At 42.8% G+C, this 15,041-nt stretch overlaps 1 protein-coding gene across 1 annotated transcript in view; it reads left to right on the forward strand.

The window, feature by feature from the left end:
* Positions 1-15,041, forward strand: part of IMPG1 (interphotoreceptor matrix proteoglycan 1) — a 111,167-nt gene that overhangs the window by 70,287 nt on the left and 25,839 nt on the right. The window contains exons 12-13 of the mRNA XM_077313660.1: positions 705-1,020; positions 5,727-5,783. Coding sequence (XP_077169775.1) covers positions 705-1,020; positions 5,727-5,783 — 373 coding nt within the window. The remainder of the gene's footprint in view (positions 1-704; positions 1,021-5,726; positions 5,784-15,041) is intronic.

A 15,041-nucleotide genomic window follows, 5' to 3' on the forward strand; every position in this document is an offset into this window, starting at 1 on the left:
TCCATAACATGTCCCAAGCTCTACACAGGTACATAACAATCCACCATTTCGGCAGACTTTATTTTTTATTTTACTTCATAGTTAGTTTGTATTCCCTTGCTACGCAAAGCCTTGCTAAAGTTATTAACTACCCTCCTTTTTTTAAAGGAAGAGAGTTAACTTCCTTCCCTTTCACTGTCGTGCCATTTATTGAAGCAATTCCCTGCACTGTAGCATCAAAAGTTGCTTGAAGAGTAAAGCGGGGTGGAAATGGGTTAAAGAAATAAAGAAAGCAGTGTCTCCCACATCTGTTAAATTGGAGGGACTAAATATTGATCACTGAGTTGGAGCGTGCATCACTTTTTGTCCTAAGTATAAAATGATCTTCTGGCACATTATGAAAATCTTCTGAAGAAAAGCCCTGAAGTTTTTTCTCTGAACAACTTTGACAGTTGCTTCATACAGAAATCAGACAATGCCTTTAAGATTAACCAAAGTTATGACAGAATAATAATTTTGGAGTCAGAATTTACTTCATCACAGGGATGATCCCTGCTTTGCCATAGACTCAGCAGAAAGGTTCAGCAAATATGCCTACTTGTCACATATATAACCATTTTAGATGTACCTTTAAAATGCCTTTGGTGTAAATGGAAAGAAACCCTAACATGCGAAATGGTACTCAAATTGTGGCTCTTTTTAGTTTTTCTGAATATATTTTGCAGCCTTCTGAAGCACCACTGGTTCATCCAAGTCCAGTAACAGCTACGGAAAGTCTTAATGAAATTGAAGATACAAATCTTATAATAGACTATCCACTCCCCACAATGCCTTTCAATGTGCTGGACAGTACTGGGATACCGCTAAAGCCAGGAGATCCTGATTCACCCCCACCAGCAGATCAATCAGCCAGCAATGATTTAAGCCTAGGATACTCTGAGCTGCCAACTGAACAATCATTCACTTTTGCACCATTTACTGCCGGCATTCCTACCTTAAGTGAAGATGAAAAGATGAAAGGGGAGATCTTCCCTGAGAAAGGTAAGCTGTCGAGTACCTTACTTCACTGAGCAAACTATGTCTTTATTACCCTCAAGCCCAGGAGGCAGGTACTCCACATATCTTTAGAACGTGCAATGGCTTTCACTTTTTAGGAACCGTGTTAGTAATTGTCTGAAGTCTCATATCATCTTAGTTTTGTAAGGTGAGCCAGATGTGGGGTGGAGGGAAAGGGGTGATAAATAATCACTTGGCTTAAGATCAGTAAAGAAGCAATCCCAAGCAAGTCCAGTCAGAAAGAGGATTCTGTTAGTCAACAAGGTTTACTTCCAGGAAAGTGCTCTTAGGACTGCAACATTAGGGCTGTAGCAGTGACTTACCTGTTCACATTTTTAAACCCACTCATGAACACCAGCACTAGATTGGCTTGGAGATTAACAGGCCTTCAAACATAAAACATTGAGCTCCTGGCCTAAGAAATTATAGCATTCATTTTTTTCTCAGCATACTACCACAGGTTTGGTATCAAAAAGAACCACAGGAATGGATTTTCCCACAATACAGTTCAATCTGAAAGATAATGAATTTTCTTTAATCTGTATCTCTGGGAAATTGATGTACCGTGCAGGGTAATTACCTGGCTATGACTAGTTGTTTTGTATAGGTTAAAGCTTCTTTGAGAATGTTACTTCCATGACTGCACAGTACTCTGTGTAAAGGAAAGCATTTTAATTGTCCCAAAAGGCAAATCCTCCAGATCATGTTGTGTTATGTCGTTAATAGAGCTCTGTTTGTTTTCACCTTCTTAACTGATAAAAAGAATACAAATAGCACCAAGATGTTGTTTCTTAGACCCAGAACAAGGTTGTGTGCATGCTTATCAGAGTAATTTTTAAAAAAAAATTGTACATTAAGACTTGGATTTGAACTCAGTCAAGGAGGCCATGCTAATCTACACCACCTCAAGATTAGACTAATGTAATGTACTCTATGGACTACCGTTGAAGACTCCTACAAACCTATGGCTATTACATAGGGTTGCTAGCTAGATCTCCAGGTTGGGCCAGCAGATCTCCAGAAATTATAGATGATCTCCAGACCACAGAAATGAGTAGCTGCATTAAAGGGAGTACTCTACAGCAGGGGTGGCCAAACTGGGGCTCTCCTGGCAGGGGTTCATGGTTATTGTAGTCCATGGACATCTGGAGAGCCACAGTTTGACCTCCCCTTCTCTATGGTATTAGACTGCTGAGAAGTATCCAGAGAGACATTCATGCAGATATAAGGCCCCAAGACAAGAGGATCTTTAAAGACTTTATATTGTGCTAGCAAATGGCTCTTGCTAACAACCTGGGTGTAATATTAGGGCTGCCAACTTTGGGTTGGGAAATTCCTAGAAATTTGGCAGTGGAGGCAGGGAAGGGTGGAGTTTGGGAAGAAACCGCATCAGGGATGTGATACCGTAGAGCCTAGCCCCCAATATTGTCATTTGCTTCAGAGGAAACTGAGCTTTGCACTACACATTCCAGACAAACTCCAGTCCCTACCTGAAGATTGGCAACTGCTCAGCTGTTTGTGACTTTTGCTGAGAATAGCATGCAGGTATTCAAAGGGACTCGGAGTCCATTTAAACCCCTACTTGCTGTTCTATCCCTGAAGTGGCATGAACTACCACAAAGTGGGCTAAAAGTCTGCGGAAGTTCATGCAGGTTGACCTACCACAAATTTCATTTTGCAAACCTTGAACAGAGCAAAATTTGTAATGGTTCGCTTTGTGCTCATCCCTAGACCCCACAGTCACTGAAAAGGTGCATTATAGCACTTTCCTCTGGCACTGGTTACTTTTTGGCTCAGTCAGTGCTGATCTTGCATGAAAGGAAGCCCTTAGCAGTGGAGGCCCCCTCCTGCTGTGGAAAAGTATGCAACATGAGTGAAGGCATGGCTTAGGATCCAAACCCTGATCTTTATGACTTGCACTTGCACTGCTTAGTCCGAAAACTGGACTTTTGATAATATGCATGTATGGAACTAAAATAAGGCTGCCAGGGTCCCCCTTGGGGCTGAGGCTTCCCCAGCTCCTGTTTCTCATTACTGCTCTGTTGGCCAACAGCAGGAGGGGAAAGATTGTTAAAATCTCCATTGACCAAGAGCTTGAAGGTGATGTAAGTGCACAATCAGAATTGGTGAAAACTCTTTAGTAAAATTTCAGTTTCCAGTGATTCCTAGAGTGAACTAGCATCACTTCCAGTTTTTTACCAGGTGATGTAATATCATTGACCAATGGTACCCCCATGTCCCCTCCCTTCCACCAGAATGCTGCTGGTTGGCAAGCCTAGGCTGCTAGAATGTGCTGTAGGATTGGTGGACGCCCCAATTCTATTTGACTTTGCTTAAAGTTTGCCATTTTTGTTTTTGCAGAGTGAAAATACCTTCCTACCATCTCAGTACATGGCAACGTGCTTCCTAGTAATAAGAACATGTACTGTGCCATCGTTCCACCCTTCTGAGTCCATTGACTTCAATGAAGGGTATAACTCTGCTTAGGGTGTTCCTGCTAGAATCCCTATATTCTGCTCCATCATTACTCCACGCTTCTGTTATTGCTTCAGCATCACTTTTGTTATCTCCAGGCAGGAAAAGATTAGCCCTGTGAGATTTATAAATATTTTAAAACCATTTTAATATTTTTCTCCAAAAGAAAACAAAACTGAATAGAACCACCATGCTCCTTTGGCTAGTACAAGAAATAAAAATAAACTAAACAAGCCCTTCAAAACTGTAGGCTCAAAAATGAGATGCTGAAGCCATTGTGTGTTGCAAAGAGCACAATTGCACACTGCTAAATAAAATGAAAAGTTTTTTTCTTTAAAAATGTGTTTGGGCACACATAATTTAGCAGTTTATTTTTGTTTTGTATGCGTAATACAGTTTTTTAATAACTCCAAATACTCCAATAAATATTTGGGGTAATACAGAAACCTGACCTTGATAGACCTTTGTCAAAGATGTTTTTATAAACATATTTGTAATACACTGATACTTTATACTACATGAATAGGCTGCACGTGAGCTTTTACAATGTGACCAGTAGCTTTGTAATTGCTTCATTATCTGTCAGCAACTCAAGATGTGCCTGGTCCCTTACAATCTGTGTCTCAACAATTTAGGGAAGGGTAAAGTTAAAAAAAAATACCCTGGCTTCTTGGGGGAGGTCGATGTTCCTGCAGAGATGCTGAAATGAGATGAAGTTTGTTAGGCAAAATAATTAAACGGAAGCTCTCACTGTGAAAATACGAAGGGATTTGTTTTAATTCATTCAGTTGACTGCTGTTCACATTCTGACTTGATATGTGATAAATCATTTGTATTTTTTTTTAATCTTGCTTTTTTGTCTGGCAGTGTATCGCATAATTTGTGTCCAGTGGCACCTTTAAGGTTTATTCAAGGTGTGAGCTTTCATGTGCCTGCACAATTCCTCAGACAATGAAACAAAAATCATAAGAGTACAGATCTAATGAGAGAGTAAAGTAGCAGTAAATTAGTAAACAGCATCACAACAAATTTGCAGCATGATAATGAAGATTGTATAGTCCCTTGCTAGAATAATAAAATCAGTCCTTTGGGTTCAGTTGTCATTCACAAACAAATAGGGGAAATAAAAATGTTAAGGTTAGTGCTTAATGGCAGACAATTTCCCAGTGGTGGAAAGAAGTAATTAAAAGAGACTTGTTGCTAGTCCCATCTGTCTCCACCCAAACATGGAAGCATCTCTAGAAATGACAAGCCATGTTGGGTTTGTTCTCCTATCTGAAGACCAGAGAGTTAGATTCTAAATTTGGTCTCTCTGAATCTGTCTCCAAGATCTGTGCCGTGTAACTTATGATGGGCCCCTCATTACTTTGGAACTCCCTTCTCAGGGAGATTTGTTTGTCTCCCTCTATAATTTTCTGCAACCAGAAACCTTCCACTGTGGGACAGAGGACAGCAGTAGCATAGCCTGTTTCCCAAGTATTTTGCTCCGTGAACCATGTTTGCTCTTAGTATTATAAATTGAGACTAACGTACATTTACAGTAAAATGCTTACCTCACTAGAATGGTAAAGAATATTTGATAGAAACTGCACAGTCCAAAGGCTGTATCAAGTTTTCTTCACTGCATTGGCAAGGGTACCGGTTACCTTTTCATCTTATCAGTTCCTGTTCTGCCATCTCCTGTCTTGCAAGTGGTATTCTGAAACAAAACTCAACTCAGTGGGTAAGTTCCAGGGATAAGAAGCGTTCTTCTGCATGAGTGAACCAGAAATTTGATTTTTCAAGTGCATTGCAACTCCGTTTATTCATGCAAATGACCAATCGTTCAGTGTTCTCAGACTGCTGAACAGATCAAAACAAATATGGTTTTCTTTTCAGCTGTATAGATATAGCCTGCAGATAGAGGCAGCTTTCATCTGTCTTGTTAGTTTGTAGACATAGTCATAAATATGCCTCATGTTCCAGATTGCTGGATTTTAGACCTTGCTTCTTTGTTTCTTTTTCAGTCTTAGTGCTTTTGGCTATTTAACCAAAGGAACAGAATGGGGTTCTTTGTGATGAACACACATCCCATTCTCTTCTGACCTCTCTTGAGTGACTGTCTTCCAGGGTTGGTCTTATTCCGAACTGATGGGAAATTGCTTCAATGACAGATTGCAGCAGAGATGCCATTTTGCCTTCCGCCATTATTTTAAAAATGATTTTCTAACATGCAGAGTGGTCCCCAGTCCCAAGATGGAGGGAAGAAAGTAGCAGTCAACCAGGATACATAGGTATGGCCATCCTGATATGGTTTTAAATGACACACTCTAGCCAACTTCTAGGACAAGATCTGGCCGGGGATGGGGGGATGCTGAAACCAGTCAACAGAAAGAAGTGGGATCATAGGGAGGAGGGAGGATGCAATGAAGCTCAGTTTATACACAACTTATGTACAAAATAGATTTCCCACCCACTCCCATTTTGCTTGTATGAGGACAGGTGGACTCTAGGATTGTGCCATTTGGCCCTGAACTAAAAATGGTTGCCTGCCCTCCCCCTCCCAGTGTCACTGCCCTAATCATAGTGGGTCCTTTCCCTCGATTTATTTATTTATTGCATTTGTAAGCCACCCTCCCGTAAGGCTCAGGGCAGTTCACATAGAACATAACAGAACAATATATCAATGTCTGCTTTTAGATCAAATTTAAGATATATAGATCTTACAAATGGGATCCCTATCACTGATCCATCACGTTTCGACTGCTTTGCCTGTTCTCAGCATGTGTATGTTACAAAGATGCCTTTAACAGGCAAGGGAGCATTTGCCTCTTCTCTAGTTTGCAGCAGTGAACCTATGTGGCTGTCAGAGGATACGAGCAAAACAATTTGATTTTCACCTCTACAGGAACACTGCCTACTATGCTGAGGGAGACAAATGTAACCTTAACGTCTAATTCTCCTTCCTCAGTCTACAGTGCCTGGATTCAAAGACAACAAAAAAACCGGGCAGGCCTACACCTGACCAAGGAATGCACTAGTGGAAAAACAGGACCCAATTCTGCTTTTAAAGAGGGGGGGGGGGAGGTTTCTGAAACAGAGCAGTCATTAATGGGAAATGAAAGCATAGTTCACACAAAGCCTAACTGGATAATTGTCTATGGCAGGAACATTTGTTAACTCTTCTGGCTAGAAGAAGCTCCTGTCAGTTAGGTTACCAGCTGAGTCACTCATTGCCCCTCCCACTAGCCTTGCCTTGTGCAACTATGAAAGCAGGCAGAAAGGCGCTAACTTTTATTTTAGCAATTGAATTCAGCGCATAAAACATTACAGAAAGAGGTGATGTGGATTGAATTGTAGTGGATGATTGACAAATGCACATCTGTAATAAGTCAAGTTTTGTTGTTCTGTGAATTTGCCACTCATTACATAAAATTATTGCCACCCACACGTCTTATTCCAGTGATTCCTTCCTATCAAATGCTCATATGCTGCCTTTCTTGCATGCCAGAGACCTCCTGGTGTATCTGTTTTCTGTATGGTCTGCCTTTCTTGGTGTGCCAAAGGCAAGGCTTTGCCTGCCAGATAGTGCTGCCTGTCTGACTCCTCATGCCAAATGCAAGCCTCTGTGCCAGTGCTGCCCTGCTGCCTGCCTTTCTTGTGTTAGCAGATGCCTCCCTTGACTACCACGGTAGCTCTGCTGCCTTGGCTAGCATTAGCGCCCTCTGTGATAGCAATGCTTAGCAGCCACATGATCTCTTCAGTCTTCAGAATGGTTCACATTGATTATTACCACCTCAAAAGGCAGACATGAGTACCGTAGTCTGACTAGCTTGTGTCAAGGCAAGCTGATGGAAGAACTGGGTTTGGGTCAGGGAATTTCTTATTTGTAGCTCAATTATCTTAGACAATGTGCTATATTGGCTCTGCGTAACTCGTCTTGTCTTTTGGGGGATGCTATTGCCTCCCCATGTCCATGTGTAATATTGCCTGCCTTCTTGGGATACTCAATGTCTGTTTATGCCTAAGGAAATTTAATTTCCTATACAACTAGGACCTTTCCTTGTATCTCCCTGCAATAAGGCAGGAAGGATCCCTTGGTTGAAGGGTACACTGCTGGAATGAGGTAGGATTTTTTTTAAAGCAGGAAATGTAAATAAATGTCAGATGTATGCCAAAAAAAATGAAGCATCTTTTTAAAAACAACAAATCATGTGGTTCTGCAAAGTGCTACTGCCCCTTTCAGTTCCCAAGAGGCAACGCATGCTGGTAAGAATGTTTCGCTTTTTCTGGTTGACAGTCTTCCTGGGGAAAATTGCTTTAGTAATACCTGCCAGTCTAGGGACTGGCAAAGTAAATGGGATGACATCATGATGTGTTGTGGCCAGATTTGTCTAGGTGCTGATGTCATTTGGGACTATTAAGTAGGTTTCAGGAAGCATCAGCATTGCTTTCAATGCATTAACACTCTGGGGCCTTTCAGAGCTACGCCATCCACCCTACAACTGCTGAAGTTTCTGGAAGAGTAAATTTATTGATGTTTGGGGTTCTTGGGATGACTGCATCCTGAGTAGGAAGAAAATGAAACACTTATGGATTCTTACCAGGTAAGAGCTCTGCCATTTTCCCTTGTTCTTTTTTTTTTTTTGGCTTCCATATATTCTTTGATCACAACCTGATAATTTTATTCTTAACTTTTCCCTCAGAAGACATGTGTATCAGCCCACTCTCTTGTCAGTATAATTTCCTGCTACAGATATGTCCAGACCTCTCTGCATTATTTCAGGACTTTCAAAACTGCAGTAAGTATGACCATGCAGATTTTCCAAGGAGTTTTGATGTACTGAATATAAGCAATTTATCAAGGGAAAATTATATGGGAAAATTATATTATACTAATAAGACCACTAAATTTAATATTTAGGTTGGCTCATATTTTTCATGATGTGTTCAGCAGGTTTGAATCTGCTGGCTGTTTCCGGTCCTTAGAATGCACAGCTGAGCTCGACCAGGACCAGGGCCTTTTTGATCCTGGCCCTGACCTGGTGGAATGAGCTCCCGGTAGAGCTAAGGGCCCTGATGGATCTTCTGCAGTTCCACAGGGCCTGCAAGATGGAGCTCTAACACTGGGTATTTGGTTGAGTCTAGGTAGCGATAAGACTGAGGGCCCTTCCTCAGTTTGGCCAAGATATCAGGTTCTCCTTCGATTGCATCTCCCCTAAGGCAGTGGTCCCCAACCTTTATTAGGCTAGGGACCGGCAGGGCATTGGGTCGCGCCTGCAGGGACCGCTCCCGCGCGGGCCACGACCATGCTTCGGGCCGCGCCCGCGAGCCGCGCCCGGCCGCGCCCGCAGGCCGCACCCACGGATCGGGCCGCGCCCGCGAGCCGCGCCCGCGAGCCGCGCCGCACCCGCGGGCCGCACCCGCGGGCCACGCCCGGCCGCGCCCGCGGGCCACACCCGCGGATCGGGCCGAGCGGGCGCGGCCTGCACGGGCGCGGCCCGGCCCTGATTCCCTCTCCCCGCCCTCCCGCAGTAAGTAGCTTCCCGGGCCGCAAGCTTGCGGCCTGGGAAGTTTTTTACTGCGGGGGGGGCGGGGAGAGGGTGCCGCTGCCCGGCGCCATGGCCTTTGCGGCCCGGCGCCGGGCCGTGGCCCGCAGGTTGGGGACCACTGCCCTAAGGCACTGTAAGGGGGAGGTGTCAAACAGATGGGGTTGGGGGGAGGGTTTATTCTGTCACCAGGTATAGAATAGTTTTAAGTTGGGGATGGTTTATATTTTATTGTGGGGTTTTAATGTTGTAACCAGCCACAAGCCAGCTTGCTGGGAATGGCAGGTAATAAATCTAATAAATAATAAAATAAAATAATAATTTTGATCATACTTTTAAAACTATAAACTGAGCCTCATGGGGGGTGGGGGGTGGTAAAGAAATTGAATAATTGAATGAATGAATGAATGAATGAATGAATGAATGAATGAATGAATGAATGAATGAATGAATGAATGAATGAATGAATGAATGAATGAATGAATGAATGAATGTTTTACCAAGGAGGCTTTTATCAATTCTTTTCTGAAACTTAAAATAATTCTTAGTACGCAATGATAAAATACCAGACGAGAAAAAACACGTGGTTCAAATAGCCTATCCTTGCATTCATGTAATGCAAGATCCCATCCTGCTCTCGACCCCACAAAAATGCTGTTTAAAATTCAGGTACTGCCTTGTCCCTATGGACAAAACAGCATAGAATCTCCTGCAACGGTTTTTCTCTCTTTCACATATGCACATACAAAGACTCATACACAGAGGCATATGTGTGTGTATGAAATGAAGTGTCATCAAGTTACAGGGTTTTCAAGACAAGAGATGTTCAGTGGTGATTGCCTTGGATCTGCATAGCAATCCTGGAATTCTTTGGTGGTCACCCATCCAAATACTAACCCTACTTCTGCTGAACTTGCTATTAGAGTATGGATCAAAAAGTCAGCACAGTGGTACTAGATAGAGAAAGGAGAGATGTTTTTACAAATCTGGTGAAAACCAGAAACATATTAAATTTCTTTAAAGGAATTTTTTTAAGAACATTAAAATGCTGAGTTCCTGTGAGATTATCTCACAAGATCTTGGTAGCCATTTGAGAATGCCTAGGCAACCTCAGACAACTGGAGTTGACCAGGTAACCAATAATGGCTGCTGCAGAGGCAAGCTAGAGGTAAAGAAAGAATAGGTCAGTAGGAAAGCGAAGATGGGGGGAATAAGCAGAGTTGAGGGAGGAACTAAAGAAAATTGAAAGAGGAAGAAATGGGGACTGGAGGGAAGGAATGAAACAAGGAAAATAGAACAGCTAGAACTGAATCCAGTAGCACTTAAGAAACCAATAATATTTTTGGGATATAAACATTCAAAAACCAAACCTCTCTTTGTCAGATCTGGATATCTGACATAGGATTATTTGATTCTCGAAAGCTTATATCGTGTTGGTTTCTAAAGTGTTACTGAGCTCGATTCCAGTTGTTGTACCATAGAGTAACACAACTGCCCTCTGAAACTGTCTTCAGGAGAAAAGAGAAGCTGTATAGGATGGGATTGCAATGTATGGCTGCGAAAGTTGGACCATAAGGAAGGCCGAGCATCAAAGAATTGAGGCTTTTGAACTCTGGTGCTGGAGAAGACTCTTGCGAGTCCCTTGGACTGCAAGGCGAACAAACCGGTCAGTCCTAGAGGAGATCAGCCCTGACTGTTCCTTAGAAGGCCAGATCCTGAAGATGAAACTCAAATACTTTGGCCACCTGATGAGAAGGAAGGACTCCCTGGAGAAGAGCCTAATGCTGGGAGTGATTGAGGGCAAAAGAAGAAGGGACGACAGAGAATGAGGTGGCTGGATGGAGTCACTGAAGCAGTAGGTGCAAACTTAAATGGACTCCGGGGATTGGTAGAGGACAGGAAGGCCTGGAGGATCATTGTCCATGGGGTCGCGATGGGTCAGACACGACTTCGCACATAACAACAACAACATAGGATGGGAAGAGGAGAGGGATCAGGGAGGGGATGATATTTCTCATGGATACTCTGTGTGTAGATTTTCATGCATTACCATTCATATGTGCATTTAAATATATAAGAAATAATGTATAAAAACAGTATCTAGTAATGGATTATGAAAACTGGAATCCTAAGAATAATTTAAAAGTAAGTCTGGTTTATTTCAATGGAATTTGCTTGGGGGAGATTAGGAGAATTCGGCTGAAAAATCTGAGTTCAGTCAACAGTTTTCCTAAATTTCCGTGATTCTGTCTTCAAAAAGATATATTGTGAATCAGAATGTCAGTTTTAGTGAGCGTTACTCTTAAGTCATGCAATATATTGGCCACCATTTCTTTTTCTGTGGCTAATTTAAAATGTCTTCCCTCAGTAAATATAAATTCAAGTGGGGAGCTGTGTTAGTCCAAAGCAGCAGAACAAAATTTGAGTCCAGCAGCAACTTTCAGAGTTTTATTCAAGATATAAGGCTTTGTGTGCATGTACACTTCTTCAGATACAAAGTAACAATTTTTCTGCAACCATTTCGTATAGATTTAATTACCAGGAAGGGCTAGTTGCTGAGATTGGAGTAAGGCAGTGAATGGCAGCAAATTAGCATACAGATCTGTGAATTGGTGGGGGGTAAATGGTAATGACTGGGGAAGGCTGGGGGGTAAATGGTAATGACTGGGGAAGGCACTGGCAAACCACCCCATATTGAGTCTTCCTTGAAAACGTTAGATGGCATCCCCCCAAAGGTCAGACATGACCCAGTGCTTGCACAGGGGATACCTTTGCCTTTACCTTAAATCAGCATACAGATCTGTGAATAGCAGTAAATTGGCATATAGGTAAAGGTAAAATTGGCATATTGATACAAGTAAATGGCAGTAAATCAGCATACAAACCTGTTGAGAATGTGAGAATGAAGTTTGAGTGAAAAGGTAAGCTTATAGTAGTGCTCAAATACCTTGGTCCTTGTAATGATGAGAAACATGCTCTGCATTGAACCAAAATGGGGAAGGTTATTTTTCACTGTCTTATTCTCTGCTTGCTTTGTTTTCTTTTCCCAGGAATCTTGGCTTATTTCCTACACGATGCTCTCGAGGGATTTTGCTTTGTTGGTTCTTGTCATTGCCCAGTCTAATAAACACTGATACCGCAGAGTGGTGTTTCCGAGTATTATATTAGCCTATGAAAGGATTTGTCATAATGTCTAATATACCATACAGCACACAATGGTTGAAGGGAACCCAAGGGGTTTTAGCTTCCTGTTTAGGATTTAATTTAGAATTGCTTCTCCACTTACAGAGAACATGCATTTTCTATTAAGCTTGTCAGGATTCAATTTTAAATAGCTGCCAAGTTGTATGCGTGCATGCAGTTATTTTAGCTCTTTATTATTCTGTGCTGTAAAGAACTCCAAAATGTGAACACCAATTGAGCTGGATTTTGGATACCTATCAGTACATTTCTTAGACTGCAAGAATAATTAATGAGTTCTAGTGGCTTATGTGCTTGAAGAGCAACAGAAAGTGGCCCCTGGACATATGTGTGGTTGCATAGGAACTCTTGCCGTAATGTTCCTGTGCACTGCTCTAGCAGATTTTGGCACATAGTATCCCCTTGTTAGGATCGCCTTACCAGATTTTTATATTTTAGAATCTGTTTTTTATTTTCAGTTTTTAATACAATAATAGCCTTTTCCACCTGAGATATTAGGCTCAGGTCAATTGCTATGGGAAGCAGATTTCTTTCTTTCTTTCTTTCTTTCTTTCTTTCTTTCTTTCTTTCTTTCTTTCTGTTTGTTTGTTTGTTTGTTTGTTATTTATTTATTTAAATTTGTTACTCGCCTCACCCCGGAGGCTCGAGATAAGTTACAGCAGATAAAAACCCCAATAAAACCATACATTAAAACCCACAAAACAACAGTATGCACATTTAAAAACCAAGATGCTGCAAAAAAGTCAAGCCTTAACTAAACCACCCCTCAATAACCCACCCTACAGGGGGGGAGAGAAAGAGGGTGCTAATCTTCACTTCTGCTGCTATAAGGGGGGTCAGACTGTCCTCATGGCCCAGCCTCATCCAACGACCTGGCAGAAGAGCTTCGTTTTGCAGGCCCTGCAGAATGCTGAAAGCTCCCACAGAGCCCACAGCTCCTCCAGGAGCTCATTCTAACAGATTGGGGCCAGGACCAGAAAGGCCCTGGCCCTGGTTGGGGCCAGACACGATTCTCTGGGGCTGGGAACAACCAATAAATTCATACCCGCAGATTGTAAGGTCCTGCGAGGGGCATAGAGCGACAGACAGTCCCTCAGATATGCCAGCCCCAGACCATGTAAGGCCTTAAAGGTCAAACCCAAAACCTTGAACCAGATCCGGAAAATAACCGGCAACCAATGCAGCTGCCTCAGCACAGGCTGGATATTGGGCCCTCCTGGATATTGGGCCCACCTGTGAGGACCCTAGCAGCTGCATTCTGCACTAGTTGAAGCTTCTGGATCAAGTAGGCCAGCATAGAGCGGGTTACAGAAATCTATTCTGGAGGTGACGGTTGCATGGATCACTGTGGCCAGGTGTTGTGATGACAGGTAGGGTGCTAGTAGCCAAGCTTTGCGCAGATGGAGAAAAGCCTGGCTGGCTACCTTTTTTACCTGAGCCTCAAGTGTTAAGGAGGCATCAATGGTCACCCCCAAATTCCTGGCTTGGTGCACGATCTTAAGTTGCATCCCTGCCAGGGAGGGTAAATGCGCTTCCTCTCTCACAGCATCAAGGTGTACCTCCCAGGATATCCCCAGCTTTTCTCCAATCTTCCAGCAACCAACATTGCTGTGAAGTTTGGGGAAAGATCACAATATAGCCTAGATGACTGCCATTCTGGTGGGGATAGGCAGTCTTTTTCCCTGCCTGCCTTCCAATCGTGATCATTAAAAAAAAAAAAGGCAGTTACACATCACTTAGCAATATTTGGTTTCAGGGAGCCTCCGTCTCCTCAGTGTCCCTCTTTGTGGTCCCACATGGGGGATAGGTGGTGGAGGCAATGGTGGACAGATTTGGAGGGGAGAGCTGACCATGTGGAGAGCTGGGGGGCTGCAAGGGTGTGTAAACTATGGCTCACCCCTCCCCAGGCCAGGCTATGAGAGACCTATGAAACCCAGACTCAGTTCCCCAGAGAAGGCTGCTTTGGAGGCTGGACTATGGCATTACAAACTACTGAGTTCCCTCCCCAAACCTTGCCCTTCTGGACTCCACCCCCAAATCTCTCAAGAATTTCACCATGTGGAATGGGCCTACAACAGACAGAGCTTCAAAAGGTCTAGGAAGGCATGCAAGGGACCAGAATGGCCATTTGTCTGACCTCAAAAATCAGACGCTTTTTAATTTTTTGGCACCATTGTTTATATGCATCCCTTTTGGACTTTTTGAATTTTATTGTGGATGAGGAGCTCAAGGGCTGGCAGTGGCCCAGGCCTTCCTGGAGTTCAGGGAAGGCTTGCTGCCTTTTCATCACTAAGTTCAGTGAGAAACCTTTGCAAAGTGAAATGATGGCAGTTTCACCTGGGAATGTTCTCTTTTGCTTCTTCCCTATGAATGCCAGCCTCCTGGTGGGAAGTGAAGAAACTGGCTGGCAGGCTTCTGTTGTACAAATCTTGTAGGTCTGCTTCTGAGTATACACTTTTTATAGTGTAAACAACAATTGTAAGCATCCAGAGGGAAAATAATGAACTGCCCAAACGTGTACCGGATATGTAAAACCACATTTTCAGTGCTTTCCTCAGTGGCAAAGTGTTTAAACTCAAACCTATATCTAAGTTGTTTCCTTAAAATAGTTTCTATCACTTTAAGAATGATTCAGCGGAATGCTAGATTATCCGACTTAACACCTGTTTGAGTGTTACATTTTGGAGGACATTTGAGACACCTAGGAAGACTCCGCTAGATAAACCCACTGCCTCACATTGACTTATTTATAAGTATGTATTGCAATTCTGTTTCTCTGTTATTCATTCTTTGGTGTATATT

Source organism: Paroedura picta, chromosome 1, assembly GCF_049243985.1.
Source record: "Paroedura picta isolate Pp20150507F chromosome 1, Ppicta_v3.0, whole genome shotgun sequence".
In the NCBI taxonomy this organism is placed as follows: Eukaryota; Metazoa; Chordata; class Lepidosauria; order Squamata; family Gekkonidae; genus Paroedura; species Paroedura picta.